Raw genomic sequence first — 27,327 nt, 5'->3', positions numbered from 1 at the left:
CCTACATAGTACAGTTGTTTCATACAAAACATGTCAGTATTGTGGCTGAACACACATGAATGAAATAGCTTAAAGCTTTTGGAAAGAGTGACAGAGGATAAAATCTGCAACAGAAATTGTTTATTTTCTTATCCCAGTAAAAAAAGGAGCGAACACACCTGCAATATCTTAAGAAGCCTACTTCTCTCAGAATAAATACAAAAGCAGAAAATAAAATCAGCCTACCACTGCATCAGTTGAAAAAGTAAAATATGGTTTTATAAAGGCGGGGAAACAGAGCACTTGATCCCAGGGGTTATTTTTTAACTCGATAATGATTTTCCAAGGGCAAAGCAACATGATGCTGTAAACTCTAGATCAAATTCAAATTTTGGACCAAATTATGCCAAAACAGGTGAGGTTTTACAATCAGGATCACACGATCTGTGTTGGCATCAACCAGCTCCACTGCCAAAGGACACAAACCCTCATGCCTCGTGCACACCTGATGCCCCCACACCCTCAGTTCTCTCCCTTCTCCTCCACTCCATACAAGTAATTGCTCTGACTTATACACAGCAGCTGATCCACATGGGAAGTAGCCATTTCTTCTCCTGAATCTCAGAATTTCCCTCAAGCAGCTCACTGCTCACTAGTGTGAATGTTCCTGCAAGCAGAGGTGGTGTCAGCCCGGGCTGGGCAGGAAGGGACTTCAGCAGCAGCAAAGTTACACATGGTCAAGTAAGAGACTGAGAATTCCAGAACCCTTAGGCTGGAAGGGACCTCTGGAGGTCTCAGTCCAATGCCCCAGCACAAGCAGACAGATACAGGATGTCATCCAGAAAAATGTCCAGGCAGTTTCTGAGCACAGACAGAGGCTCCACAATCTCTCTGGGTGACCTGCTCCAGTGTCTGACCATTATCACAGTAAAACAGTTCTCTTCTGTTTAGAAGGAATTGTACCATATTGAACTTACTAAATCAGGTACATCAGGAAATAGCTGAATACCAAACCCCTAACTGGAAAGAGAGGGAGGCATTCAGCATTTCATCAGAGATTCTGTGCTAAAGAGACTTTGTTAACACACACTCAGTATTTTACTTGGTTTAGAACTGACCTTAAATCCACAGGGGCCTAATCAAGTGATACCTGCTACAGTTGAAGACACTCAGTGATGTGGATGAAGTAACTTTGGAGCTTAAATACAGCACAACAGGTTCAGACAAGTAAACAGAATTATCTTCCTCCAGACACACATGGGGAATGAGAAAGCAGCGGTTCAAAGTCACTAAGAGACCCTTTATGCTGCTCAAGGAAGATTACAGAATTTCCTTTTGTTGACATGGTATGAGTTATTGTGCTTCACTAAGAAGTGAAAATAAACTTTCACTTTTAACCTGTTTCCTTAATGGGATCTTAAACTCAGACAAACAACATCATCACAAACACAAAACAAAGACAACCAATCTCACTGTTAGGTTGGCTTCAATGCCACACGGAAGTGTAACTTCAACAGTGAAATATTCTGCAAGCTGAAAAAGACTGAAGTCACCACCTGAAAATCTAAACACAGTATTTTCACCCTTATAAAATCATGAACTGCACACCTGACCATATTAATCCATGAAAGGAAGCTCAAACTAGCACATATAACACACAAACCAGGCAGCTGGTATTTAAAATGTATTTAAAATGCTTAAACATCTCTGTGTAAAGGGAATGAAGGGCTCCGTGTCCAACAGCATCAGGCCCCTCACTAAAACTGCCTTTTACTTCATCTGCCTTCTGCTCCCAGAGTTGATCACAGGTTCTCAATGAGACATCCTTCAGCACAAACTCTCTCTGAGAATTAGAGCCTGTCCCTTCAGCTCTCCCAGATATTCCCAATCACGCTTGCCACAGGCTTTAAGGGCTGTAGTCCATCTGAAGCTTAGTTTTTTATTTTACAAGATAAAAGCCATCTCAGTTTGCCCCACTGTCAGTCCTGAATTTATTGCCCATTTTCCAGTTTTGCTTTACATGACAGATGTATTTGCCCAACAAGGCCTCTAGGCTAAACCTATTAAAAAACCTTCAGTTGGACCTACTCAGATAGAAATTTCTACAACTGTGCAGCTTTCGGACTTGCAAATAAACTGCTTGAATAGCACTAAAGCTGACAGTGGTCAGCAACCTGCGTAATCAAATTCTTGATTTTTTTCAAGGTTTCACTCCTTTTCTAGAGAAAAAAACCACCAATCAATCCATCGTCCATCTTGAATAATAACTAGTTTTTATTACAGTCTATGAAAGCTTTATTCTTCTCCTTTAGCAAATCAGGGCACTTTACCTCTTTTAAAGTCAATATAAAACCTTCCATTATATTTGCCACTGAATTTCTACAATCTCTTCTTTCTCCTCTTGCCACACCAATGGAACAACCTGTCACTGGCCTGTCCCTGAACTAACTCATTTTTCCAAATCACCTGCAGGCACAAGCTGAGCTCCAGTGATACCAAAAGTGATTCCATGAGGTTCAGCACCATCCTCAGGCTCTTCCTTTATAAAAGACACCTCTAGTGATCCAATTGAAAATTAACTTCATCACAGACAACAGACATTTGTTTTATGGTGAACACAGCACATTTTCACATTGCTTTGGCTTCTTCTTTTGGTGAGCTATAGCCAAGTAAAAAGCACTCCCTTTTCCACCCTTCAAGCAGAGAGTGTAAAAGTTCATCTATAAGAGAATTGGGAATTTCAAGCTTCCAGGATGTTAAGGTCACTTATTGCAGAATTTGTATTACACACCCCTCTGTCACACCAAATTATTTCATAGAAAATGAAGATACCTTCAGTGAAGCCTGACAGAAATCCTGACACAAAGCTTACAAAGCCCTAATAAAGTGTTGCACAAAACCAGGAATAACAAAGTCACTGCAGTAAGATCCTCTCAGAGAATTTAAGTGGTGCAAACACTGGTTCTGGGGCACATCTGGCACAGAAGATGACACAGATTTGCTCTTCTTGGGGGAAGAGTCAAAGAATCCACCTATGCCCATTCCAGGACATCACGAAAGCCGGGAACTTGTGCTGTCCCTTCAGGGAATATGGAAGACTGGTATTGACTTCCTTCCAATTATATTATTGTGGCATCACATAACACGCCTCAAATGACCCTGCAATATCACTCAGAACAGTCAACTGACTGAAAAATGCAGACAATTTAACAAAAACCTTAAGACCAAACGAGCAATATCACACTGTGAGCTGAAAAGTCTGGACAAAAAAAAAAAAAATAAGAGCCAAGATTATTTTGCCAACTTAAAAAATCCGCAGTCACTACATTGACTACCAGAAGGTTCAAGTGAGTAAGATTCCAAAGTTGTCTTCTTTTTCTACTGCCATGCTTATTTTGTACAATGTATGAACTTGTAGGAATGGGGTAAGTCACTATGACAAAGCTTCCTCCACTTTAAAAAAAAAAAAAAAGGACAAAACGTCCAAGTTTTTGGGACAAAAGTTGTAGAGAAATCTTTATAAACATTTACAGGGGCAGCATTATTTTTTAAAGTTTCTTAGTAAGTTACTCCAGTTTTCATCATTCTAAATCTCTCATCTTGGACATGGGAGACTCCTAAGATCTTAATATTATATAAAAGTATTCCCTACAACAAAAGTTTAAAAACTTCATCAACAGCACACCAGTACTGATTGATTATTCTTCTTTTAAACACTGTAAGTCTATCTTCCACGAGTGCTGGGAACAGATTTCTCCATCCAAATCTAATTTTCTGCACACCCTCCAAAGAATGTTCACAACAATCCCCTGGTACTTTATTTTTGCACACCTCTGACTCGAGCAGAACTGCAGAGAGCAGGGGATGCAGTGAACGTGTGGGGTGACAGAAATGCAGCCAGCTGACAGCCAGAGGACTTGTGGGAAACAGGAACAAGAGAGAGACAGCACGTGATTTGCTTTTTCACCTCATTCTCTCCAACTTTAAGTAGAACTTGAATGGATAGAAATAAGGAAAAGCCCATGCAATGTGTTCATCATAACCCTGAAATCTTGGGACCCTGCAATCCATGCCCAGCTCCTGGCACAGATCTGTTCTGGTAAAATACAGACAAACTGCTCAGGATGAGCTCTATGAGGGATGAGAATTATAACAAACATTTGGACTGAATGAGAACTGAGGTCATGAAGAGAAGGAAAGTCTGGGGCACAAAAACATTATCCTGCCCATCCTAAAAGCAGTTTGGCACAGGGCTGCTTATTCTGTGGACAGGTTCCCACCCAAAGACTACACACAATTTCAGATCTGTTCTGTACATGCTTTCTGATCTTCCAGATTACAAATAATCTGAAATAATCCAATCCTGTCTACAGGTAATCTAAAAATAGCATGGGAAATGTATGACTTCTGTATCCTCTTCCTCTGAAGCACCAACTAAAGCAGCCCCTTGGTAGAAAGAGTAATTGTTGCAGTAATGACAACATAAGAATGTGGAACAGGTTAAGTACAAACCCCTCATCCTCTTGACCATGAACAAGTAGTTCAAAAACAGACAAAGCAGAATATGGGAGAACAGAGAACAAAACACAACCATCACAATAAAATAAAAAGCAAAGTGGTCCAAATGGAAAAGCATTTTTCAGAATATATAATGATGACTGTACCGGTCCATAAATATTAATAACCCAGATCTTTTTGTTATACAAAAATCAAACTCTACTCTTGATTTTCAAGGACTGGAGAAGAAAAAAGAGAAAGCCCCTTAATTAGTATTTCAGTTTACACACAAAAAAATCAATCCAACAAAAAAAAAATTGTTTAAGCTCTCAAAGTATTTTAAGAACACAGAGAAGAGAAAGTGGGAGTGAGGAGAAAGAAGGAAAGATGGACAATCCCTGTCTTACAAAGTAACACATGCAGAAGAAACTGCTGGGAAGTCATGCACCAAATAATGTGCATTTGCAGTACTCATGACCTACATCAGCATGTGATCAACATCAACAACGATAAATATCTTCGAGAATCTGGATTTTGTAGATTCTTCCTCGGAAGCATTAAGGCTTTAAAACCAAGCAATATGCAAGAGGAGAAAAACCATCGTCCCTTTAACTTTTGGCTAAAATGACACAGTAGTTATGAACTACTCGAAATAAGTGTACAGGCGGGAGGTGAAGATACACAAATATGACCACAGAAAAAACTTCACCCAAGGCTCACTACTAAAGACAGAGTGATGCCTCCCCCCTCACAACACTTTGATTTTGAAGATATGTGACATTTGTGAGCGTCAAGTGCCAACACCTGGGAGGTTTATACAGTGCCGGGGGCACGTGGAGCGTCCGTGGGTGATGGGCTGCGGGGTCAGTCACAGCCGCTCAGACGCGGGCAAACCGAAAGCACACAAAGACAACTATTTGTGAACAGTTTAACATGGCGCCTCCCTCAGCCCCGACCCCGCCGGGGGTCTGCCCGTGCCCGCGCTCCCGGTGCCCGCCCGCCGGGACAGCCCGGGGCGATGTCCGCGCCCGGCGGGGGCTCGGCGGGGGCTTCCCCGCCGCGCTCGCACGTGGGGCGGGGCGGCCCCGGGGCCTTCCCGCGGCTCGCGCGGTCCCTCCCGGTCTGTCCCGCGGCCCGGCCCGGCCCCGCCGCGCCCGCGGCTTCGAGCGCGGCGCTGCCCTCCCGCCTCCCGCCCTCGGCCCGCCCGGGCCGCGCCGGGCCCCGGCCCCGCCCCACCCCGCGGCCGCCGCGGCCCGCTCGGCCCGGCCGTACCTCACGGGCTCTGGCGGTCATGACTCCGCCGCCGCTGCTCGGAGCGGAGCGACCGCCCGGGCCGGGGCCGCGCTCAGGCGCTGGGCGCAGACAAAGCCGCGGCCGCCGCCATCGCCAGCGCCGCCGCCATCTTATCGGAGTGAGCCCCGCGGGCCGGCCTCCGCCGCCGGCCTCCGCCGACAGCGCCCATTGGCTCACGGCCGCCCACTGCTATTTTCTGATTGGGTGGCGCCGCGCCGACTGTTGCTAGGGTAGTTCACGTCACCGTCCCAACCTTTCCTGCGCTGATTGGCTGGGAGGGGGCTGACGTCACGGTGGCGTCACGAAGCGGGGCCCGTGACGTCATTTCGCACCAAAGTGCATTGCCCCCTGTGCCCAGCAGGGGGCCCGGCCCGGCCCTGGACGGGATGGACACGGGACAGAGCTGGTGTCAACAGGAGCCACTGCAGCACAGGGGCCACCTGGGCCGCTCTGCAACATCCACTCAGCTGGAGCAAGTGAATCACCGCCGTAAAATACAGCACCCTCACAAAGAGTAACTCAGGGTTAGAGTGGTGAAATACAGCACCCTCACAAAGAGTAACTCAGGGTTAGAGCGGTAAAATACAGCACCCTCACAAAGAGTAACTCAGGGTTAGAGCAGTAAAATACAGCACCCTCACAAAGAGTAACTCAGGGTTAGAGTGGTAAAATACAGCACCCTCACAAAGAGTAACTCAGGGTTAGAGCAGTAAAATACAGCACCCTCACAAAGAGTAACTCAGGGTTAGAGTGGTAAAATACAGCACCCTCACAAAGAGTAACTCAGGGTTAGAGCGGTGAAATACAGCACCCTCACAAAGAGTAACTCAGGGTTAGAGCCCCAACTCCAGTAACAGCCCCAGAGCAATCCTCCTCCTCAACAGGGATCATGCTCAGCCTCTTCAGGGATCACCTGAGTGACCCTCCTCCTCCATGGGGATCACCAGAATGACCCTTGGTTCCTGCAGAAATCACCAAAATGACCCTCTTCCTCCATGGGGATCACCAGAATGAGCCTTGGTTCCTGCAGAGATCACCAAAATGACCCTCTTCCTCCATGGGGATCACCAGAATGACCCTCTCCCTGCGGGGATCGATCAACCATTGCACTCACAGCTCACCAGGACATGAACCCAGAAGCTTGGGAGGAAAGCTCCCCAAGTAGAGACAGCCAGACAGGGGTGATGTGACCGACACTGAGAACGGCCGAGGTGCCACCTGAGCAGCCCCAAGTCTCCCCTCCTGCTGCAGCCTCAGCCCAGCTTGGCTCCGTTTTTCTTTAAACAGACAAGGAGAACCATCCTTGGCAGCTTCACCTCAGTATGCCAAGACCATCATCCCTGCTGGTACCAGCAGCTTCTACACTCCTGTCAGATGTTGTGTGTGAAAGGAGGGGGGTTGGAATACAGCCCTATTCCAAGAGAAAGCAGTCACAGACTTTCGTGAGAAGGTGACCAGACTCCACTGGCTGAGGTTTTGTGAGAAATTCCATCTCCCCACACGACCAAACCAGAACAAACCACCAAAACCACGTCCAGTATCACACAGAATCTGAAAGACGTGACAAGTATTATTCACTTATTATAAAGAAAACCAGTTTTGAAAATTAATATATTTTTCTGCAGAAACTAAAGAAAAAATAAAATGTACCAACTCACCTGTGTTCATAAAGCAGTGTATGAAACATAAGAAAACATCCAAGCAAATCATCCTTAAACACCCATTTCATTTGCACAGGCAACAATATCAGAATCAATAGCACTTTCACACCTCAGCACATACAAGCTCACACATTCCAGGGAGATTCTACAAATGGGTCTAACCACAATTTGCTTTAGAAATGTAACATTTTACCCAAGAGCTACATCCTGTAATTGCAATTTAGTAATACCAGAGGTTTAACTGCAGCTTTGTTACCAAACTTACCCCGTGGCCAATGCTACACTTGGAGAAGACCAAATGTTGCCTGCATTCTCGCTCAGTTTCAGAAGGAAAAAACTAAATCCCTGTTAACTGACGGCTACAAATTCCATCACAAATTGCCACCAGTCAGATGAAGGAAACCGGAAGCATTACCTGGTCTTAGCTCTGCATTAGGATTCCAACTGTGTGATTAAAATAAGAACACAAAACATTCATTTTCCTCCTCAAGGGATTTAGTCCGTAATGCTGACAAATATCTGACTGATTTAGCATAACAACACAGCTTCATTACTATTACTCTGCAATATTTTATTCCTCTACTATTTCCTTGGGAGATGGAAGAAGGTATTTGAAAGCAGTTTAAAGCCCATATTTAATTGCCTCCAATTCATACCTTATATCTGAAGTCACACATGAAAAAGGGATCCTAACATGAGAATAAGGTTTGAGATAAAGGTGGAAATGTTTCCATCTCCCAGCAGTTATTCCAGTAGACAAACCCTGACATTGCCATGAGGTTGTCAAAAACCAGATGGTAGAAGCACACTGAAGTCCATGTGACAGATACCAAGTGCATCTGTGGGGAAACATTTTGCCCACCCCAGGCCTCCACCCAGCTAAGTTTGCCCAGCACACAGGACCCCCTTCCCCCAGCACTCCCACACTGCTGCCTGCTCCAGGATTCACAGCTCAGTTTTCAGGACAAACCAAGGGCCACTGTAAAGTCTCATCACACCGATTATTTCTTTTCATAATGATAGTAATTAGTTTTCTTAAGTACATATTAGCCTACTTTTAAGGAAAATGGCTGAAAGACATGTATAGCTATAAACTGACAAGAGAATATTTTAATAACTTGATGTGCTTCTGACCTAGAAATACAAACTACATATATATCTTTTGCACATTATCTGTGATAAAAGCAGCATAATTAATCCAGACCAATAAAACACTATGCCTAAATTAATTTTGTAGGAATGGACAAGATCTGAGCTGTTAAATGGAACAGATTATGTGCAATGAAATTCCTTCTCTATTCATCAGACAGAAAGCATGACAAAACTGAAACCAGATGATGCTCACTGAGGGGCCTGGGTTTGCTCTTTGTTTTGCTGTTACTCTATTCCCCTTGGTAAAGCTCAAAGTGACAGCATGGAATCAGTTGAGCAGCAGTTTGTAGCTGACAATTGAACCTTTTCAGCACTAGAAAGCAGCAAACATCAAGGCCCAACACAGAAACCAAGTGCCAGTACTTTTCCAAGTGCTCTGTGAGAATTATTTCTCGCAGCAGATGAAAGCATGTGTAAATTTTTACTTCTTAAACCTAATTTAAGCCTAAATGGTTTTCCGTTATCAAGTGGATATTTTTAAAACCAGACTACCACAAGCCACTGCCATTAAATCTTGAAGGAACACTATGGATCATTATTTTCTCCCAACAAAGTTTAGCTACAAAACGCCACGAGATTTGGCATAATCTGATGTCCTGGGCAGCACATCCAAACAGGCACAAGCCATTCAGGCATCTGATTTTCTTTGGATGTTCCAAATGCTTAGGAAGTTCAGCAATTGACTTTCTTCAGTACTTTGATTTGTCAGGAATATAGATGTCATGGTTTGAAATAGCCCCAAAATCCAATTCCCTAGCTCCATTCCTCCTCCCACATCTCAACCTAATGTGAGATGGGTTTTTTCAGACAAAACACACCAGACTCAAGTGGGGGAAAGGGAAATATATTACAATGACTGTACAAATAAATACCATATCACATTATACACATGATCACAAACTATCTCTACCATGACATATGTATTTACAGTGGATCAGATCTCTTCTCCCCTCCAAATAAAAGTCCAGGAGGGAAAGAAGGACAGATCCCTTCCAGTCCTTAAGCAGCAACATCTTCTGAGGCAGCAGTCTGTCTGTCTTCTCCACATGCAGCAGCTGATAGCTGGCTTTCTGCCAGCACTCACGAGGGAGGTATTCAACCTCTCTCGGCCCCATCGCCTCCAACCGAGGGGTCTTCCGTGGGCTTCGTAACCCCAGACAAGGTCGTTTCACCACGTCATATCACGAAGACACAGGGGGGTCTCCGTGACGGTCTGGTATCTCCAGGAGACTCAGCTCCTTGCAGGGCCTCTGTGCCCTGTCTCTCAGGCTGCCACCGTGGCAGCAGTGCAAGGGGGGGAAGAGCCAAGGTCAACTCCCCCCGCATTCCATCTGGCCGTCCCGGTCCAGCTCCGGGACGTCTTTTGAGCTTCTCAGCTCCTCTCTCTCTCCAGTGCTGCATGTCTAAAACTCTTCTCCTTAATAGGAGTCCATCTCCCTCTTTTCTCAGAGGGATCTCAAAGGAGTTTGGGGGGCTGGTACAGTCTTACCCCAAACTCTGTCTCTCAGGCTGCTGGCTCTCTTTTTCCCGGCTCTCCTTCCAGGAGTCCTTTCTCTGGTGCTGCATGTTGCTTCTGCTGCTCCTTCAGTTCAGGTTCTTATCTCTGGCTCTCTGCCACCGTTTCTCTGGTCAGTGCCGGCTGCTGCTCTGTGCCCATGGAGAAAACATCTCCCGGCATAACCACAGGCACCTAGCCCAGCTTTATGCTGTTCCAGGTCCCTGCAGCCCCCCAGCCAGGGGCTGGGAGGGCCCAGAGGGCCCAAGGGGCTCAGAGCCCCTTCCTCGTGGCTCTACAACATGGCCACCTCTCCTACAACAACCAAAAACTACAACTCATCTCTTCCGGTGAGCTTGTGATATGTTTACATTTCTGCAGGAGCGCCCATTGGGCAGAACTTCAAAACTTCCAGGGGTTTCCACCCCTTGGGGTCTACCACTTAATTTAGCCTCTGGGGGAAAACAAGATTCAAACCACGACAATAGACTAGGAATCAGGAGGTCCCTGCTGCGTTTACTGTTACACAGTTTTAACGAGGCTCAGAACAAGCCTTGCTGTAAAATCATTGAAGAGTCGTGACCATAAAAGCACCTCCATTTTTCTCCTGAAGCCTCTAGCCAGCCATCCTCTCATTAAGACACGGATGGGCCTCCCGTTGCCTGCCAAAGAGCATAACTTGCTCTTACCCTCACGGCTGACTGTGAATCTTATCCAGTGACTGCGCCTGTACCCTTGGCCACAGACACCACCAGCCAGGCGACTAATTAAGGTTATTTGCATGAGCATCAAGAACAGACTGATGCAGAGCTGAGCACATCTTCCATCTTGCTGGAGGACTGAGCAGTTCTGCCCCTGAAGAGCACCTGCTCAAGGAGCATGTTAAAGGATTAAATGCAGGAATGACCACTAGGCACCACCATCATGGAATCATGGAATGGTTTGGCTGGAAGGGATCTTAAAGCCCATCTCATTCCACCCCCCACCATGGGTAGGAACATCTTTCACTATCCCAGGTTGCTCCAAGCCCCGTCCAACCTGGCCTTGGACACTTCCAGGGATGGGGCAGCCACAGCTTCTCTGCCAACCTGTGCCAGGGTTCATGAAGCAGCACATTCTGTGCTGAACACTAGAATGGTCTGAAGACAGGAGCTTACAGCAAATTGTACATAATGCAAACCATTACACAGATTAATCCAACTAAATTTACTGTCTTTCCTTGCACTTAACCCAGAGAACTCCCTAAATTATTTCTAGCTATTATTCCGAAATATCTTTTGAATACCCCACAGTTCCACCTCAAAAGCAGAAGAAAGTAGCAATTTCTGAGACCAACCACAGTAACGAAACCACACAGCTCATTTTCAGCTACAGAATATGCCATTTCCTCCCTTTAAGTGTTCTCTCAAGGTGAGCTTTCAGGGCATTTCTGAGCTGTTTAATGACTCACCCTCTGAGGAGATGGCCTCAGCAATACCCAGCTTTCCCACACCAGATCTCCATTGCCTCATCCCCCTTTGTTCTGCTGGTCCAGGCTGTGTCACACTGACCAGTGAGCTGCAAGAGCCAGTGTCCCAAAGAGTCACTCCAGGCACCAATTAGAGCTGCCCATTACCTGCCAACTGCTGCACAAGTCAAATTTTTCCAGAATTCATCCTCTACCTGCTACCAGTCCTGCACTTGGATCTTCTGCTCCACTACCACACTTTTTCCTTCCTCTGTGCACTTCAGTTTCAGCCTAGAGAGCAGAAAAATTGTTGGAGAAAGGAAACATTACTTTCATCTCATATGTCAGCATGGAAAAAGAGGAAAATCCAAAACTCAGTGTCTTGACCACCTTAAGTGGAAGGCCAACATGACTTCACCACTCACCTGGATGATGTGCAAGTGTTTGACCCTAGTCAATGTATGACAAGATGGTTTTAGAGGGACAGAATATATTATGAACCATGTCAGAAGAATTAGAAACAATTCTGAAAGTTTTAGAAAAACTATTACCTCCTTAGAAAGAGACTGTAAGCCACTTTCACCTGTACTGCTCATGACTGCAGTACCACCAACCTAAAGGTTTACTGGGAACATTTTACCAACAGGGCAGGAAAATAAGCCACAGGCACAGCAGTACCAAGTTGTTCCAGGCAAATTTACAGTGCAGAGATTCCACCTCCAGAAACACTGTTAGCTGATCTGTCTAGGCCTCCAGGAAGCCAAGATTTTCACCACAGGACAGCTGCCAAAGACAAGTCACAACCATGCAATCTTTATGCTATTAGCTGGCTACATGAGCAGCTCCCTGGTGTTGAGATCCTGGGCTGTAATTTTCCACACAAACGCATCCATGCCACTCACACTCCCCCCATTCAGCCATCCTGGGGGTCTTTATACACTCTGTTATCAACACATTGAAGCAATAGTGGAAGAAAAGAGGTTGGTTTGATTTGTTCTATGTTAAAGTTCAAAAGACACAGGAGCATGGATTAGACTAAAAAATTTTATTGAGACTTGTCCAAAATCCAGCCAGGCACACAATTTATCCATTCCACTAAGGCTTATCATTCTGTATGGCATAGAAAAATGCATCTCAACAAGTTGAAACATCAAACAACTAAATTAGTGAAGTTAAGGCACTTGAGATGTGTGTTAATTTAGTACAACTGCGTAAGAATAACATTCTACTTGGAATGATATTGTCCTTTCCCAGAGTCAATCTAAAGCATCCAAATTCTGTAACCCCTTAAGACAGGGGAGAGGAAGAAGCAGGAGACAAAAGTCTCATATTTTCTAGTAACCTCCAAGGCCACCACAGCCTACAGAAGGAAGTGTTACTGAATCAGGCTGCAAAGATTTCCCGTAGCACACGTGCAGTTTGGGCTGAGGCACAAGGTATTCTTAATTCAGGAATTCTTAAGGCAAAATATCTTTGTAAGCTGAGAGAACAAAAGGAGAGAGCAAAAAGCACATGCATTCAATTGTAAGGCTAACAAATCTGTCCTGGGGGAGCAACATTTATCCTGGGACACAAACTGCTCTCTCCCATGTGCTCCCCAAGGGTAAAAACTTGGGAGAAAATGAGTGGAAAATGTAAGAACTGACACAGAGACCAGAAATCTGGTGTCTGTTGCTTTGCCAGAGCTCTGAGCAGTAACTTGAAAGCCAGTTAGCAACTTTTAATTCATGCCACACATAGCCAGTTACCTTTGTAGTTTTGGTTTGTATTTTTGAGTGTTGGTCAGCATAAGAACACTTTTTTCAGCTGAGACTCAGTTTACAACTTAAACATTGCAGTTTCAGCATTTGGCAAAAAAAGTTTTTAATGAATAACTGAATTATTAACTCAGTTCTACCTACTGAAAATTCTCCCTTCATCTGTGAAACAACCTCTTGCATCATACAGCAGTTAAGAACTCTTCTCAAAAATGAGACACAGCTCTAGGATATGCACATTCCACACTGGAATCTGTAGTATGCTCCAAGGGTTGCACACAGACTGAAGGAAAAGATTTCCAAGTACATGATGGTGTTTCCTCAACCATGAAAAGGCATGACAAGAGATGCTGCTGTCACCTGCTAGGTACAAACAGGAAATAAAGTGATAAATATTTGAGGGGAAAAGCAACAGATTATTCCAGTGAATTTAAAGTCCTGTTTCTAGTTAGTCTATGGAAATGCAGTTTTAAGCATTAAATTTTGAATTTCACTAGAAGTAGAGTTGCTTAAGAAGATGTAAAGCTTATGAAAGAGAGATTGCATCTTCATACTCTGTGTCCTTCAGAGCAAATTGCTTGTTTTATTTAAGGCACTACACGTGGTCTTTGGTTCAGTGTTTCACTAGCTCGTTCAGTGTAAGCAGAGGTAGCACGAACCACACATTTAGCTCTTCCTTCCATCACACCCAGCTTCAGAGCCACCACCTTCCTGATGTTACAGACTCCGCAATCCTTTAGCTCATTAGGAAACTGCAAGAACAAAATAACAAACACTGTTATTAATTTTGTAAGAAATAAAGGTGTGCAACATTCCACTTAGCTGTCATGTATGCCAAGAAAACCAGAATGAGAAACTGGGCCTGATGCAACTACAACAAAAACAGCTGTGAAGTTGCTCAAAAGTGTGTTTTCTAGTAACTGAAATACAAAGACATCCACATCTTCCCTACAACAAAGTTAGCAGGAGTACAAAACCATTGCACAAACCAGAATAAAAGCTGACCAGTTATTAAACAGGCAATAAGTTCAGCCCTTTTCTGGTCTTGAGAAACATATTCATGAAATAACAAGTTTTATTGTTTAGATATTTTTAAATAAAAACCAATTTCTCATAGAAAAGAGATATCTGCCTATGAGATTAGTCTTCCTAACAAATTAAACTCCTAGCAGAAGGTGAAATGATTAGAAGCTGGTCCCTCAGCATGTATTTATTCCTTCAAAATGCATAAAAGGTAGTAAGTACACTTAAGATATCTATACTGATCATATATGTATATAAAGCAGCCAATTAATAGTATTGGACTCTCTACAGAAGCAATCCAAAATGTAGGAAGCTTTAAAGCATCAAGAAACCTCCTTGTTCTCACAAAAAAAGGATTAATAATCAAGATGAGAGAAAAGTGGAGGTAAAAAGACACTTCTTTTTAGTATAAACTGGCTGAGATACCATTATGAAAATAGAAATATTTTATTGTATGCAATGACGTGAAAAGGAGAGTTCTACAATCTTTCCTTCGGCCAGACTAAAAAAATCACAGTATCCACTAAATTCTGTTATTTCTGGTAATTATACCAACCAGTACTGCTACTCTTTGAGAAAGAAGGGGCATTTTTAAAAGAGTGTCTCCTCCCAAAGGAGGCCCCAGAGCTCCGGTGCCGTACCTGTAGGGGTAGCCGTGGTACTTGGATCTGAAGACAGACAGCAACCAGCTGAAGAACAACACCACCAAGCCAATCCCAGCAATGCACATGACTGCAAGAGAGGCACAGTGAGAGGGGTAACCTGACAGCTGACCCCACAAACACCACAGTGACTGGCGTTTTCAAAAGCCTCCCGGGATATTTACAGATTTGGCCACATGAGGCCTCTCTCAGAGTCATTGAGAAAAACTAAATTAATAACCATTTGCTTTCAAATTCCTTCTGGAAATCAATTTTATACAACTGCTTTAAGAAAGAAGTCCCCTCTTCTCTCCCCTACTAAGTAAAGTGCTGCAAAGCATCTTTAGATCTTTCCATCTGCCAAGTGGGCTTGGAGTTTACCTTGCAATTTGCTAAGCAACTCCAAATATTGTCAAAAATCCAAAGGATTCTCTCTGGCTTAGGGGTGGAAAGTGTAGAAAACCCCACAGTGCAAAAGCATTTCTGTTAAATAGCATCTCAAACACCTTTACTGATTATGCCTTCCCTCAGAGAGAAAAGTATCAGCACTTACTCTTTCTTTTCCCCACATCCATGTCAGAAGTAGCAGCTTCATGGAGAAGGACCATTCCTAAAGTAACACCACCATCTACAAACACTGTTTAAGGATAAACCAACAAAGTTCAATAGACTCAAAAGAATACATTCCTAATCTCCTAAATTCAGCTCCCACATCATACCTGGAGCATTAAAACTCACTGGAAAAATAAAAGACTTCTCAGCCAAACCAGTAACTACGGGGGGAACAAAAGCAATGGAAAAGTATTCATGATGTCAACTTTTAAGAGAAGATAAATGTAAAGGTTAAAATACCAACTGGGAGGTCTCAAGGAAAAAATTAAAACTGTGCATTTATTATCTCAGCTTGTAATGAAGCAGCAACTCCTTTCCAGAGAGCTCGGTCCACTCCTACTCCACTGGAAAATCCCCAAAGGAATTCAGCCTCTGCATTTTACTCAGCTAACAGAACAAATTAAACACATACAGTATTTATTCTAACAGGTTATCTTTCAAGTGGCAAGATTTCTCTTCTAATTCTTCCATTAAAAAAAAATTAAAGCTTGTAAAATTAAGGAAGTGCAGATAACACAAAAAATCTGACATTTGCAAGGAATGAATCTTAGCAAAGCAAAATAGTGAATCCAATGGAACAAAAGTCAAAATTCCCAAAGATTTCATTGCATTTCACTACAGATGTTCAGTCACGAGTCTCCTCTTAATGAAAGGAGAAATATTTATCATTGACTGCAACAGGACCATGAAGAAATATTTCCATTTCAAAAAAAAATCCTGATTTGTTAGCATTTGGTTAGTAAAGAAGGTTAACAAATTGTTAGTAAAGAAGGTAAGCAAAGAAATAAAAGAAGAAAGTTCAGTAACAGAGGAATGAACTCGACACCAAAGCAAAAAATTAGTGAGACATGCTCAGAGGAACAGAATCTTCTGATTCCACAAAGATCCGTATTTTTAAGGCTGTATTCAGTTTGGTGATTAAGCAAAAAGTGGTGAGAAAGCTGCAAACATTTTTGTATTCAACTGAAAGATGACAGGCACAGGAAAAACACAGCTGTCAATGCAGAAAGGCTCTACAAGCTCCTGCATCAGTAGTGGGTGCCAGTTACAGCCATGACAAAGCACCATAGGAAAGGCAGCAGCCTAAGTGACCAGAAAATCATCCACGTGCTTCTCCCAGGAAGGATACTGAACAGCAGGACAATGTGGGTTTCTGCCACAAACTGGGCTTGGCTGCTTCCATGGATATAATTCTGTAAGAGACAGAGTAACTGAATTTAGAAAAGACTGGGGTCGACTGACATATTAATAACACCTACAGAGCCTGGCACTGGGTTCTGCACGTTTCTGTCAGGAGACAGTGCAAGGTGGAGCACAAGCAACTTCACCAGCTGAGCGCTGGTTGTGGGGGGAGTTGTGACAGCATCAGAAATCCCCTTTCTGTTAACATGGACAGTCAGCCTCAGGCACAATTCGGATTATGTGCAAGTGCAGCTACTGCCTTCCTGGTCCAACTCTCCCCTCAGCTGGGCAAATGCCATGATCAGGCCCTGCTGCCCCCGTGGGGATCCAAACCTGCTCCGCTCCCGCCTCAGATGCTCAGGTTACACACACTGGCACTGAGCTGAGGAGCAGTTCCCACGTGAACCCGCCTCGCTCGGCTCCAGAAGGGAGCATTTGAAATCTTTTTCATGGCATATCAAGAAAAGAAACATCACCACCAATGCCCCTGGAGCTTCATTCTTCAGTCTCAAGAAAGTTGAGAAATGATGTAAACAGAAGAAACAAAAGGAAGTGTTCTCAAGAAAACACTTGAAATGAGAACTTCCACTGAGTAATTTGGCTCAGTTTATTTACATTAATAGTTTACTAACCAACTGGGTTAACAAACAGATTGAAATTTGTGAAAGAATACTATTTTTGTATCCCTTATGGCAAGATCTACATTACTGTTTGTGATGTTGTACCTAAGCAGGAAAAACAAGGTTTGATAAGCAGTTCCACTTTCCATGGAAGAATAAAGAGGGCCTGACCCACCTAACCAGCCACAAAAGGATTTTTCACCCAATTAATTCCCTGAGTAAAAGCATCAGTAAAGCCAGTATGTGAAATGTAAGCACCTGAGGAGATGCAATGCTCTCAGAGCATTCTGACTACTTCTACAGTGCATCTCATCCTGTATTACAAACAGAACAGGGCATTTCAAATTATGTTAAAACGCATTTTTCCCAAGAAAGAAATTTCACAATCTGAGGTCACTAAAAATTAATTTACCTCAAGAATCTTGAAGAAAGATGCTTTTAAATGGAGGTCATTCAATGAGTGTACAGTAAACATGACCAAGTTGAAGATAAAATTGGCAGGCTCAGCAATAGGACTGTTTATCATGTAAGACTTGACACAAACACCTTTATTTTGCTGTTAGCAATTTAGAACTATCACTTCATCATGGAAGGTGCAACATACACACAAGACATATGTTGATTTGCCTTGCTCAGTGCAGCAGAGGTGAGCCTCTCTCACTCACAAAGAAAGAAGCCAAGTGGAGAATTTGCACTCTGATTTGTCTCTTAGTATCAGCCTTATTCTACAGAAATACAACAGAAATACAGAAAAGAAAATAAAGCCAAGACTCACCACTTGTCCTGTATGGGGGTTCTTATGAGCATAGGGGGGGCCTCTAATGTGGTTCCACATCTGGCCTGATGTCATTGCCAACACAAAACACTAAAAAGGAAAGGAGAAACACTATTTCATAAGGAATTTTTTTTCTAAATTTAACCCACTATCTTTTCATTTCATGCCAAAATGTACTGGTTTGGAATACAACCTTAGGTTAGACATGGTCCTACCTTTTATTTGTACAAAAGGCATCTAATCAAAAATACACTGAGCTGAAAGGACCAAGATCAAATAATCAGTCTACAAAAAAGTAAAATTAACTACACCTCATTTTCCTCTATCACGTGTAAGCATCTTTAAATACAGAAGCTTTTGAAGACTTGAATGCTCCAAACTGACGACGAGAGACAGACAGGAGCTGTGATGACTCACCAAAGCAGCAAAAGCCCAGCCAGTTTTGTTGTAGAGGAAATCCAGGTTGCTGCCCCGCAGGTACACGAGGCCCCCGATGACAGCCAGCAGCAGGCCCAGCATCAGCGGCCCCGCGTAGTTCGGGGGCCTGATCACACGGATCTGAGCAGAGCACAGCGGAGTCATTTCCTCTCAGTAGGATTATACACTACAGCTGCACTCCTGCCAACAAGCCTCACAGCACATTGGAGTGGAAAAAGCATCATACACGCACATTTTTTTATATAATAATTCTGACCTGGGAAGTAAGCAATGCTTCTTCCCCCACTACTGTAACTTCAGTGTTACACGCCTTTACTCTGTTAAAAGACTGTTTTTCTTCCACAGGAACAGAAGAGTGAGAAGGAAGGAGATGAGTTTTACCATCTCAAATACAGAATGACACAATGTGAGGAAACCGAAAGCTGCGGTCGTGTCTGAACTAGGTTTTGTAGACAAGAGCCCTTTCGAGCAGCTCATCAGGCACAGAACACAAGTGCCCCATTTCCCAGGTGGCAGTGCAGAGGAAGGGGGAGCTGCAGGGGTGGTGGCAGCTGTCCCTGGGCACTCACGTGGACGTCTGTCCTGTCGGCCACCCAGCGTGCCAGCTGCTCCGCCGCGAAGCCGCGCACCTGCAGCTCGTACGTGTCGCCCCGCTTGGGCTTCCCCTTGGCCGGGAAGTTGATGAAGGTGGGAGCAGAATTCATGTTGAGCTGCATTGAGGAAGTTCACAGGGAATACATGAAAAGGCCTCAGTAACAAAATTCCATTCCACATCTATCTTGCTACGTTGGCACTCACTGAATCAGAAAAATCACTCCTCAATTTAACTGACAATGACTTTTTTTTAAAAAAAAGTAAAGACAGCACACAGCTTGCATTTCTGTATTTCATACTCTTTTTTAATCTGTTTCTTCTCTAAATTCTACTTTTAATAAAGAAATCTGCAAAATAGGAATTCATGATTCTACAAATCTATAAAGGCCATACCTTGATGAATGCATTTTTAATTTAACACTAAGGAAAAAATTAACAGGAATAACAAAAAGACATCCCTCTTCAACTCTCCAGTCCAAAAGCTTCCACTTCCTAAAATATCATTGCCTAAAATGTAGCTTTTAAATAGACATTAGTATGTCTTAAAAAAAAAATTTAACATCTACAAGACTATAATGAACTATTAATGTGACCTACAATTCCAAGTGTACATGGAATGTTCTCACACATTTAGAAAAAATGTGGTAACATAATGTTAATACAAGAGAAAAATGACTGGGTACTTGAAAAGAAATTAGTTAAACCATACCAAAAGCCTAATCTATTATTCTCTACTAATTTAAAAATTGCAATAGCTGTTTTTAACTACATCAGTGCTTTATATCCTGGCTCTTCACGTACCACAGGAGAATTCCATTAACAATCACAGGAGACAAACTCAGAGAAACCAATCCATTCCTTGTGCCTATTCCAGATCTGTCAGTTCTGCTAATTTTCCTGCCAACTCCATGCTCCAGTCCTCTGCTCTCCTATTCTGAGAGTGGCAGCCTCTAACCTTTCATTCCTTTAATTACTGTAACACTCAATTTTGTATACATCTTTACCTTCTTGCCCAGAACCCAAGTTAAAAACGATGTTAGAAGAGAAAGAGAAAGACATTACCATCTGAAACACATCTGAGCCTTCATCAAAATCTACCATAGCAAAAAAAATCTTGTTGGTAAATGCACTGGAATATCTCCAGGAGTTTGCCAGAATCTGGTATTCCTCATCAGCTTGCCTGGAAAACACAGTGAGAGAGATGCTGTATCATGGGTTTGTCCAGAACACAGGTTATAAAGCTGAGGTAGCTGTGCCCACCCACTCTATTAACAGCTGTATCCCCCCTCCCCCCCCAGTTTTCTACTGTTAAAAAGGAAGTTTTACTTTCAGGATTTAAGAAGAAGTTTTAGCTCAAACACTCATCTACAGTCAGGTGAAGCATTTGGCACTGCTGCTTTTTCAAATGCAAGGGTAAGATCTGTGGAGTCCGTGACCACAAGCAGAGGGAATTTCTAATTGAAATGTGAAATGAAACCCAGCTGTTCCTGATTTGTTTGTCCACAGAACACCAAAACATGGCCAGGTGTGCCCTCCTTTCCATGTCAGAGAATGGCAAACCAGTAATTTCAACTGACAAGGTATAAAAATCACCCTCATAGACCTCTGCCACCTCCAGATTAATACAGGAAAGCCATAATATGGTTAAAGATCCAGGAAATTATAACTGTAAATAAATAAGTGCCAAACAACTTCTAGGCTGTATGGTCAGCAGTAATTCTACGAACATTTCTTCAGCAGCTTGTGCCAGGAAAGTTGAGCTTTCACCCTGTCTTTCTCCAGCAGTTATCAGTGTAAATACTGTTTCTGCAATGCAGGGATTATATTTTGTGAGGGAGATAAAACTAAAGATTATGTTGTTTTCTCACATACACATTACACATATATTCCCACACATTAAATTTCAAAGACAATCCTATTATAACTTGCCATTTATATTTCTCCTACACATGCGAAAGTTCAACCCTATTCTTAAATTTCATTTCCTACAAAGCATCTGATGACTTTCAAGTTCTAATTTAGGACTAAATGGAGCCCATACTTGCACACAACACACTGTCTGTGAGGCTGAAGAGCAGTGAACATCACAATCACCGAGTAATTTCTGGGTGGTGCCTTCACAAGGCGTCGAAATTTGTCTCCATTCATTCGGATAACAGATCTTTTACTGGCCCACTCCATCAGCTGGTTCACTTTTTCTGATAACACCATCTGAAAATAAAGTCAGAGGAACATCATCGTTTCTTTTGTGCAGTCTCACAGCACAATCCCGAAGGTTTTTAGATTTGATGTAACAAATATGTGCACTGTATTTCCTAACAACACGGGCCAGACGATGTGAGACTTCACTGAGACTCTGGAAGGCATTCACAGATGCTTTTGGCACTCGTGTCAGCATTCGTATCTCAACCACCCAGTAATGCACACAGAGTTAAGCACTTAGTGTGACACATGCTGGAGAAGTCCCTCAGCTCACTGGTCCTCCCTTCTGCTGCTAATTGCAAGATTTCTTTCAGCTGTACAAACTGCCCCAATCCCTCCGCAGCATTTACTCAAAACCAAGCATCAAACTGTTTCAGATTGCAAAACTTGTCGCAGTGGAATCAACACCAGAGACAGAAGCTCTACAGTAGTAAGCTCAACATCTCATTTTCAGCATTGCTGGAAAAAAAATTTGATTCAGAACATATTTGAGGAACTCAGGAGTGCTCAACACCAAAACATTCCTTAAAAAGGAGCCAACCAATTCTATAACATTATACAAAGATGTATTAGACTGACAGACTCCCAAATGTTACATTTACCATAAAGCACTCCTCTACTCTTTATTAAAACCCTTCTTGAAATAAATACTTCAGTGGAAAAAATCACAAAATATCCTCAGTTGGAGAGACCCAGTAGGACCATCAAAGGGCAACTCCTGGCCCTGCACAGGGCAACTCCAAGAATCCCACCACGATAATAATTATAAAAAAAATAAACTACCCTTCTTTGACTTACAACTTATACAAGATTAAATAGATATAGATATATATAAATAAAACTGACACAAGTATAAACACTTATACAGAGGGATCTTTCCAAACCCTAGGAGTCAAAAGTGTGGAAATAAATTGCACCTTCGTGATTACAAGCAAAGACCACCCATCCTCTCCGCCCAAAATCCCCTGCAGGAGGAAGACAACACTCAAACAGTGCTCCTAACGAGAACCGAAGAACCTGGAATTAAAGACAATCGGTCGCAGCCGCGCCCGCGGGTTCCCCTCAGAGCCGGCCGCGCCTGAGGGCCGGGGGAGCTGCTGTGGAGGCCAGGGCCGCCGGGCCCTGCCCCGAGCCCCCCTGGCCCGGTGGGAACCCGCCCCAGCAGCTGCCCACAGGGCTCCCAGCGGGATCTCACCTCCTTCCGCCTCTGGCCCGCGGCCCCGGGCCCGCGGCAGCCCAAGAGCAGCAGCGCCGCCATAAAGCCAGCACGGCACCGGCACGGCAGGCCGCCATGGCCGCCCCGCCTCCGCCCCGCCCCGCGGCGCGCCGCCCCGCCCGCCGCGCCACTGCCGAGCCGCCGGCACGCGCCGCGGCACCGGCCTCCATTGGCTGAGCCTAGCGGGGCGCGGCGGAGCTGGAGCGCGCCATTGCGAGCCCTGAGGGGAGGGCGCGCGCGGCCCTGAGGAGGGGAGCGATGCGGACACCGCCCCCGGCCCGCCCTGCCCAGCGCCCCTCAGGCGGCACAGCCCGGCCGGGGCCGCGGGGCAGCGCTGCACACCGTCCGTCCAACCCCCCGCCAGCGTGTTCTGAACAGGTGACACAGTGTTGTCCACAAAAATCGGATTCGTTACCCAGTCTGCAACAAGCCAATAATGACGCGCTCGGGACAGACACTGGTTATTTGTTTCAGAGTTGTGCGAGCCTGGGTACCAGCTGGTATCAAGCACCCCAGCTATCAAAACTTTTTACTATTTATACATTTTAGCAAAGAAATGAATCAGTGTTCAGAGGCTACAAGTTACATAGTCTCTTATTAATTAATATTAGTTAATTATTCTCTCACTTCTCATGCTAATTAGTCCACATGCTCAGTTTTTCTCTTCTTTTGGGTTGGTGGGTTTCTTAGCTCGGTGGTCTGTGAGTCGGTGGCCAGGATCTGCCCCTGCTGCAATCACCCAGTCAGAGCTGATGCAGCACAGTTGCTGAGTTGGGTTTATTAGTTTCTTCCTTTTCTTGAGAATTCTGCCAGATGTCCTTGTGGCCTTGTGTAAATTCAGTATTCTTTGTTCCCACTATCTGTGGTACATCCTTCTTCCGAAGCTTTGCTAACTTCCCCACAGGTCTGAGGTCATTGAAGCATGTCCAGCCCTAGACTTTAACCATGCAATTCTATCAACAAGTAATTTTCTAACACCTGGACATCACTTACAGGTTGTTGGCTACTCCCTGTTTCACGGATTAAATCTCCCTTCTTGTTGATTAGGCTTGAAAGTATCCAAAGATCAAACATCAAAGAACATCCTTGCTTAAGAAATTTTACATATTCCACATTTTGCAACATCAGGAACTGTCCAGGTGGGTTTTGAATGTGTCCAGGAGGGGAGACTCCTTGCCCTTCCTGGGCAGCCTGTTCCAGTGCTCTGCCACTGTCAGTGTAAAGTTCTTCCTCACGTTGAGGTGGAACTTCTTGTGTTTTAGTTTATGACCATTGCTCCTCGTCCTGTCGCTGGGCACCGCCAAAAGGAGTCCAGTACCATCCTCTTGGCACCCATCTTTTTTTTTTGCACATCAGTAACTTTGTAATTTTGACTTTTTTTTTCCAAAAAAACCCCCAAGACCAGAAAAGAAATGTTGAATAAAACTCCACAGAGCTTAATTAGTAGCTCCCCAAAAGAGATGCACTTGCTTAATCTTATATATGCATGTATTTGCTGGGTTGCGTGTGACAAACATTGTTAAAATTGTAACTGCTCTGGGGTATTCCTCAGCTGGTGTGCGGTGGGTTATGGCTCTGAAACAAGAGCCATGGAGACACGGGGATTTACTCATGCTTCGGCTTTTATTTGTCTATTCGAGCACATTCTGAAAATTATTTCCGATTTCTATTCGCACTAAAATCCTTGACCTTAGCAGTTCGGCACTTTCACGTGTTTAAATTCACACCTTAAAAATAGGAAACAAAAAGTGGTGTCAGAAGTGGGATTCGAACCCACGCCTCCATACGGAGACCAGAACACCCAAACCCGCGGCGGGAAGGCGCGGAACGCCTTGAGTCTGGCGCCTTAGACCACTCGGCCATCCTGACACTGCGATAACTCCGTCCGCCGGGACTCCCTTACCACGCTTCTCAAGGCCGCGCCCGCTTCTGTGTCCTCCGGCCTCTTGCGGAGAGCCCGTCCGTGCCGGGGAGGTGCCGGGCAGGTGCCGCAGAGCCGCCGGTAACCCGCGCTCTGTCGCGGCCGCGGAGCTGCGGCCGCCCGCTGAGGAGGAGCTCGGCGTTACCCACAGGCCCCCCCCCCCGCCACTTCCGCCGCGACCATTTTGTTCTTCAGCGCCGTGAAGGGTACGCGCTCCGCTCGCACCATGTTCCCCGTGGCCAGGGCCGCGCTGAACCTCGCCGGTAAGGACGGGGGCGGCTCTGGGGGTGCGGGGGGTCCCGCAGGGGGTCTGCTCCGGGTCTGTGCCCTTCCCCGTCAGGACTGTCCTTCACAGCCCCCGGCTCGCTGCGCTCCCGGGAGGGTCGTGAGGGCACCTCAGGGGCTCTGGCGTCCTTCGCCTCCTGCTTTTTTTTTTCTTTCTGACTCTAGTTGGATTCCCTTCCTCGGCGGTTTCTTTTTCTTGTAACTGGAGGCACATCCGGATCTTGTAACCTGAGGTGAACAAAGCATAGTCAATACCCATCCCTTAAACTCAAGGTTAAAGTTACCTCTTCAGTGATGCAGATTCCCCAGTGCTTAATCTGGTCCTCGAAAATCTGGTCCTGGTTCATGATGTGCTTAGCCCTAGGTATTTGCACTTAAAGTAAACGTGTGTCGGTAGATATTCAGGCTTTTTTATGTTTTAAAAAACCCTAGTGCAGCCTCATAGAGCACGCGAGGGCTGTATTAACGTGATGTGTATCGCCATCATCTTCTCTGTTGATGGCTGGGTAGATGCAGACCACTGACCTGGAACTAAAACATTATAGTTTGTAAAGTCTGTCTTTATGCACATGTCCCTATCTCATCAAAGACTTTGTACACAACTATAAACAATATCTCTGTTTTGTAGCTGGTTTGATTCCTCACTGTTGTCTTCTCCTTAATAAATGTAGCCTTTATAGTGTACATTTATGATGGACATCATCTGGAGATACTTTTTTGTATTTTATTCTCTGTTATTTACTTCATGCCCACAGTTATTTCCACTTCCTTCTTCACCTCCCTCCCCTCCTTTAAAAAATGCTGAAAGAATGAGGAAGGTGTTACCCATACCTGCTATATTCAACCCCATAATTGGACGGTGAATTTCATCCTGAAAATGCTTATATTAGTTCCCATACTGACAGGATAGATATTTATATATGGAAATCTGAAAATGTTATGTGCTAAGCAAAATGTTTTATGAGAGAAACAGTAATATTTAAAAAGGTACTTCCACACTGAAGGCCCAAACAAAACATATCGATGAAAAAGGTAACTCAGAGGATTGGGTTTTTTTACTGGAATTAGATATAAGAAATAACTTTCTAGTGAGAAATTGAGAGGGCTAAAAAAAAAAAAAGTAAAGGATTTGTGCATATTCTTTGTTTCTGAGTCATTCCAGAGTTCTAAGTCCAAAAGATTAATTTTTTTTCAGCTTTTTTTAGTCTTTCAATGCTAATGCTTTCCTCTCTGTTGGTGGAAGATGAGGACTGTGAATGGTTCGAGTGTGTGTTTTAGTTGATTTCTGTGCTTCTCTTCATCATTCCTTAGCTCGTGGCATCCAGCACACTGCAGTCAGACAAGCTCATCGCAAGCACGAGCCGAACTTCCACGATAAATACGGAAACCTTGTCCTCCTTGGTGGAGCTGCCGTTTTCGTCAGCGTCTGGGGATATGTAAGTTGGTTTTTGCACTAGGCAGTTGTGACTCCAGCTGTAAACTTCAAAGGTATCAAGTTTCATGAAGGCTTACTTGTTTGAAATAAGTTAAGTGGTCAGAATTTAGGAGCTTCTGCTGTAAATGGATAGGGATGTGATAGAGGTGAAAGTTGTGTTAGTTCACGTCTTGATTTTGAGTTGTTACACGAATTTCTGTGTCAGTCTGTTGCCTGATTTGAAAATGTATGAGAAACACAAGTGATCTCTGTTTGGCTTGGGATATCTAACCTACACAGCTACGAGTTTTAGTAGAAAAATTTCTAGATTAAAATACCAATATGGTGATGGGATTTTAAATTCCAGATTCTTTGTGCTAAAACTGGGTATTTTGAAAGAGAAAGCTGAAATATTTAAATACTGTTCAATATAAATATATTCCACTTGCTTTATTAGAAAATTAATGAGGTGTTGTGTTCTAATACAAGAAATCTAAACTGAAAACAATAGAAATAGCCCTCTTTTGGAAGGTTTCCTTAATTTCAGAGTTAGTAATCTTGGGTTTTATGCTCTTACAGGTGCTAACACAGCTCGGAATGGAGTGGGGCTTGTCACCTGTTGGCAGAATCACTCCAAGAGAATGGAGGGAGTAACAGCCTCTGCTTCTAATGAACTGCTCTGAACTTTCACTGAGAAAATGGTCCTGTAATGGCATTTGTTCCCTGATTACCACTTGTGCAGTGGCATTCCTGGTCTAATAAACATACCTAGAAACCTGTCTGGCTCTTCCAGGTTTCCTCTATGCTCAGAGTCTGATGAAGTATAAGAAGTAGTGTAAAAATTTAAAGTACTTTTAGGTAATCCCAGTTGTTCCTGTAAAGTTCACCAGTGGATTAAGGAAAAATCCAGAACTTTGCTGAGTTGGCCACTTGTGTGTGTAAATCAACCTCACTGCGTTCTCACTGCAGAGTGCACATCCCTTTACCTCTGGCTTGTAATGACAAAGCTGAGATCCCTTTTTTTTCAACAGAAGGACTCTTATGTCTTGAATCACTCTGTCAGTAATTGCATCTGTGGCCTCTGAGGTGTGAAGAAACTAAATTCAATTTTGAGTCAGGCTCC

General features: G+C 44.0%; 3 protein-coding genes and 1 non-coding gene across 7 annotated transcripts in view; 1 reads left to right on the top strand and 3 right to left on the bottom strand.

Moving 5' to 3' along the window:
- The window catches only part of ATRX (ATRX chromatin remodeler), a 77,048-nt gene extending 71,184 nt beyond the window's left edge, over window positions 1–5,864 (bottom strand). For both annotated transcript variants that reach the window (XM_018083274.2, XM_029963761.1), the window contains exon 1: window positions 5,749–5,864. The gene's annotated coding sequence lies outside the window, so the exon portion shown is untranslated. The remainder of the gene's footprint in view (window positions 1–5,748) is intronic.
- A 6,686-nt stretch (window positions 5,865–12,550) lies between these two features.
- Window positions 12,551–22,664, bottom strand: MAGT1 (magnesium transporter 1). The gene is given in 11 exon segments (XM_018083340.2): window positions 12,551–14,033; window positions 14,946–15,036; window positions 15,499–15,573; window positions 16,687–16,750; window positions 18,135–18,224; window positions 18,552–18,692; window positions 19,142–19,282; window positions 20,229–20,346; window positions 21,208–21,377; window positions 22,564–22,623; window positions 22,626–22,664. Coding segments are annotated over 11 exon segments (1,002 nt in total). The 5' UTR covers window positions 22,662–22,664; the 3' UTR covers window positions 12,551–14,017.
- A 1,672-nt stretch (window positions 22,665–24,336) lies between these two features.
- TRNAL-CAA lies at window positions 24,337–24,453 on the bottom strand. Its single transcript has 2 exons — window positions 24,416–24,453; window positions 24,337–24,382 (listed from the first exon to the last, which is right to left on the bottom strand). It is a non-coding gene; the product is annotated as a tRNA-Leu (tRNA).
- A 187-nt stretch (window positions 24,454–24,640) lies between these two features.
- On the top strand, window positions 24,641–26,983 carry LOC103764942 (cytochrome c oxidase subunit 7B, mitochondrial). Of its 3 annotated transcripts, none has more exons than XM_018083247.2 (3): window positions 24,641–24,768; window positions 26,102–26,226; window positions 26,784–26,983. In XM_018083247.2, exons 1-3 carry the CDS (start codon window positions 24,732–24,734, stop codon window positions 26,856–26,858), a joined length of 237 nt encoding a protein of 78 aa, XP_017938736.1. In that variant the 5' UTR covers window positions 24,641–24,731; the 3' UTR covers window positions 26,859–26,983. The 3 variants fall into 3 exon arrangements, with proteins under 3 accessions (XP_017938736.1, XP_017938734.1, XP_017938735.1); XM_018083245.1 differs by having other exon boundaries at window positions 24,717–24,768; window positions 26,069–26,226; XM_018083246.1 differs by lacking the exon at window positions 24,641–24,768 and adding an exon at window positions 25,124–25,154.
- Window positions 26,984–27,327: the final 344 nt, after the last annotated feature.

This window comes from Manacus vitellinus, unplaced genomic scaffold (genome assembly GCF_001715985.3).
Source record: "Manacus vitellinus isolate BGI_N305 unplaced genomic scaffold, ASM171598v3 scaffold_62_pilon, whole genome shotgun sequence".
NCBI lineage: Eukaryota > Metazoa > Chordata > Aves > Passeriformes > Pipridae > Manacus > Manacus vitellinus.
The sequence above is the reverse complement of the archived record's forward strand: the minus strand, read 5'-3'. Positions and strand labels throughout refer to the sequence as shown.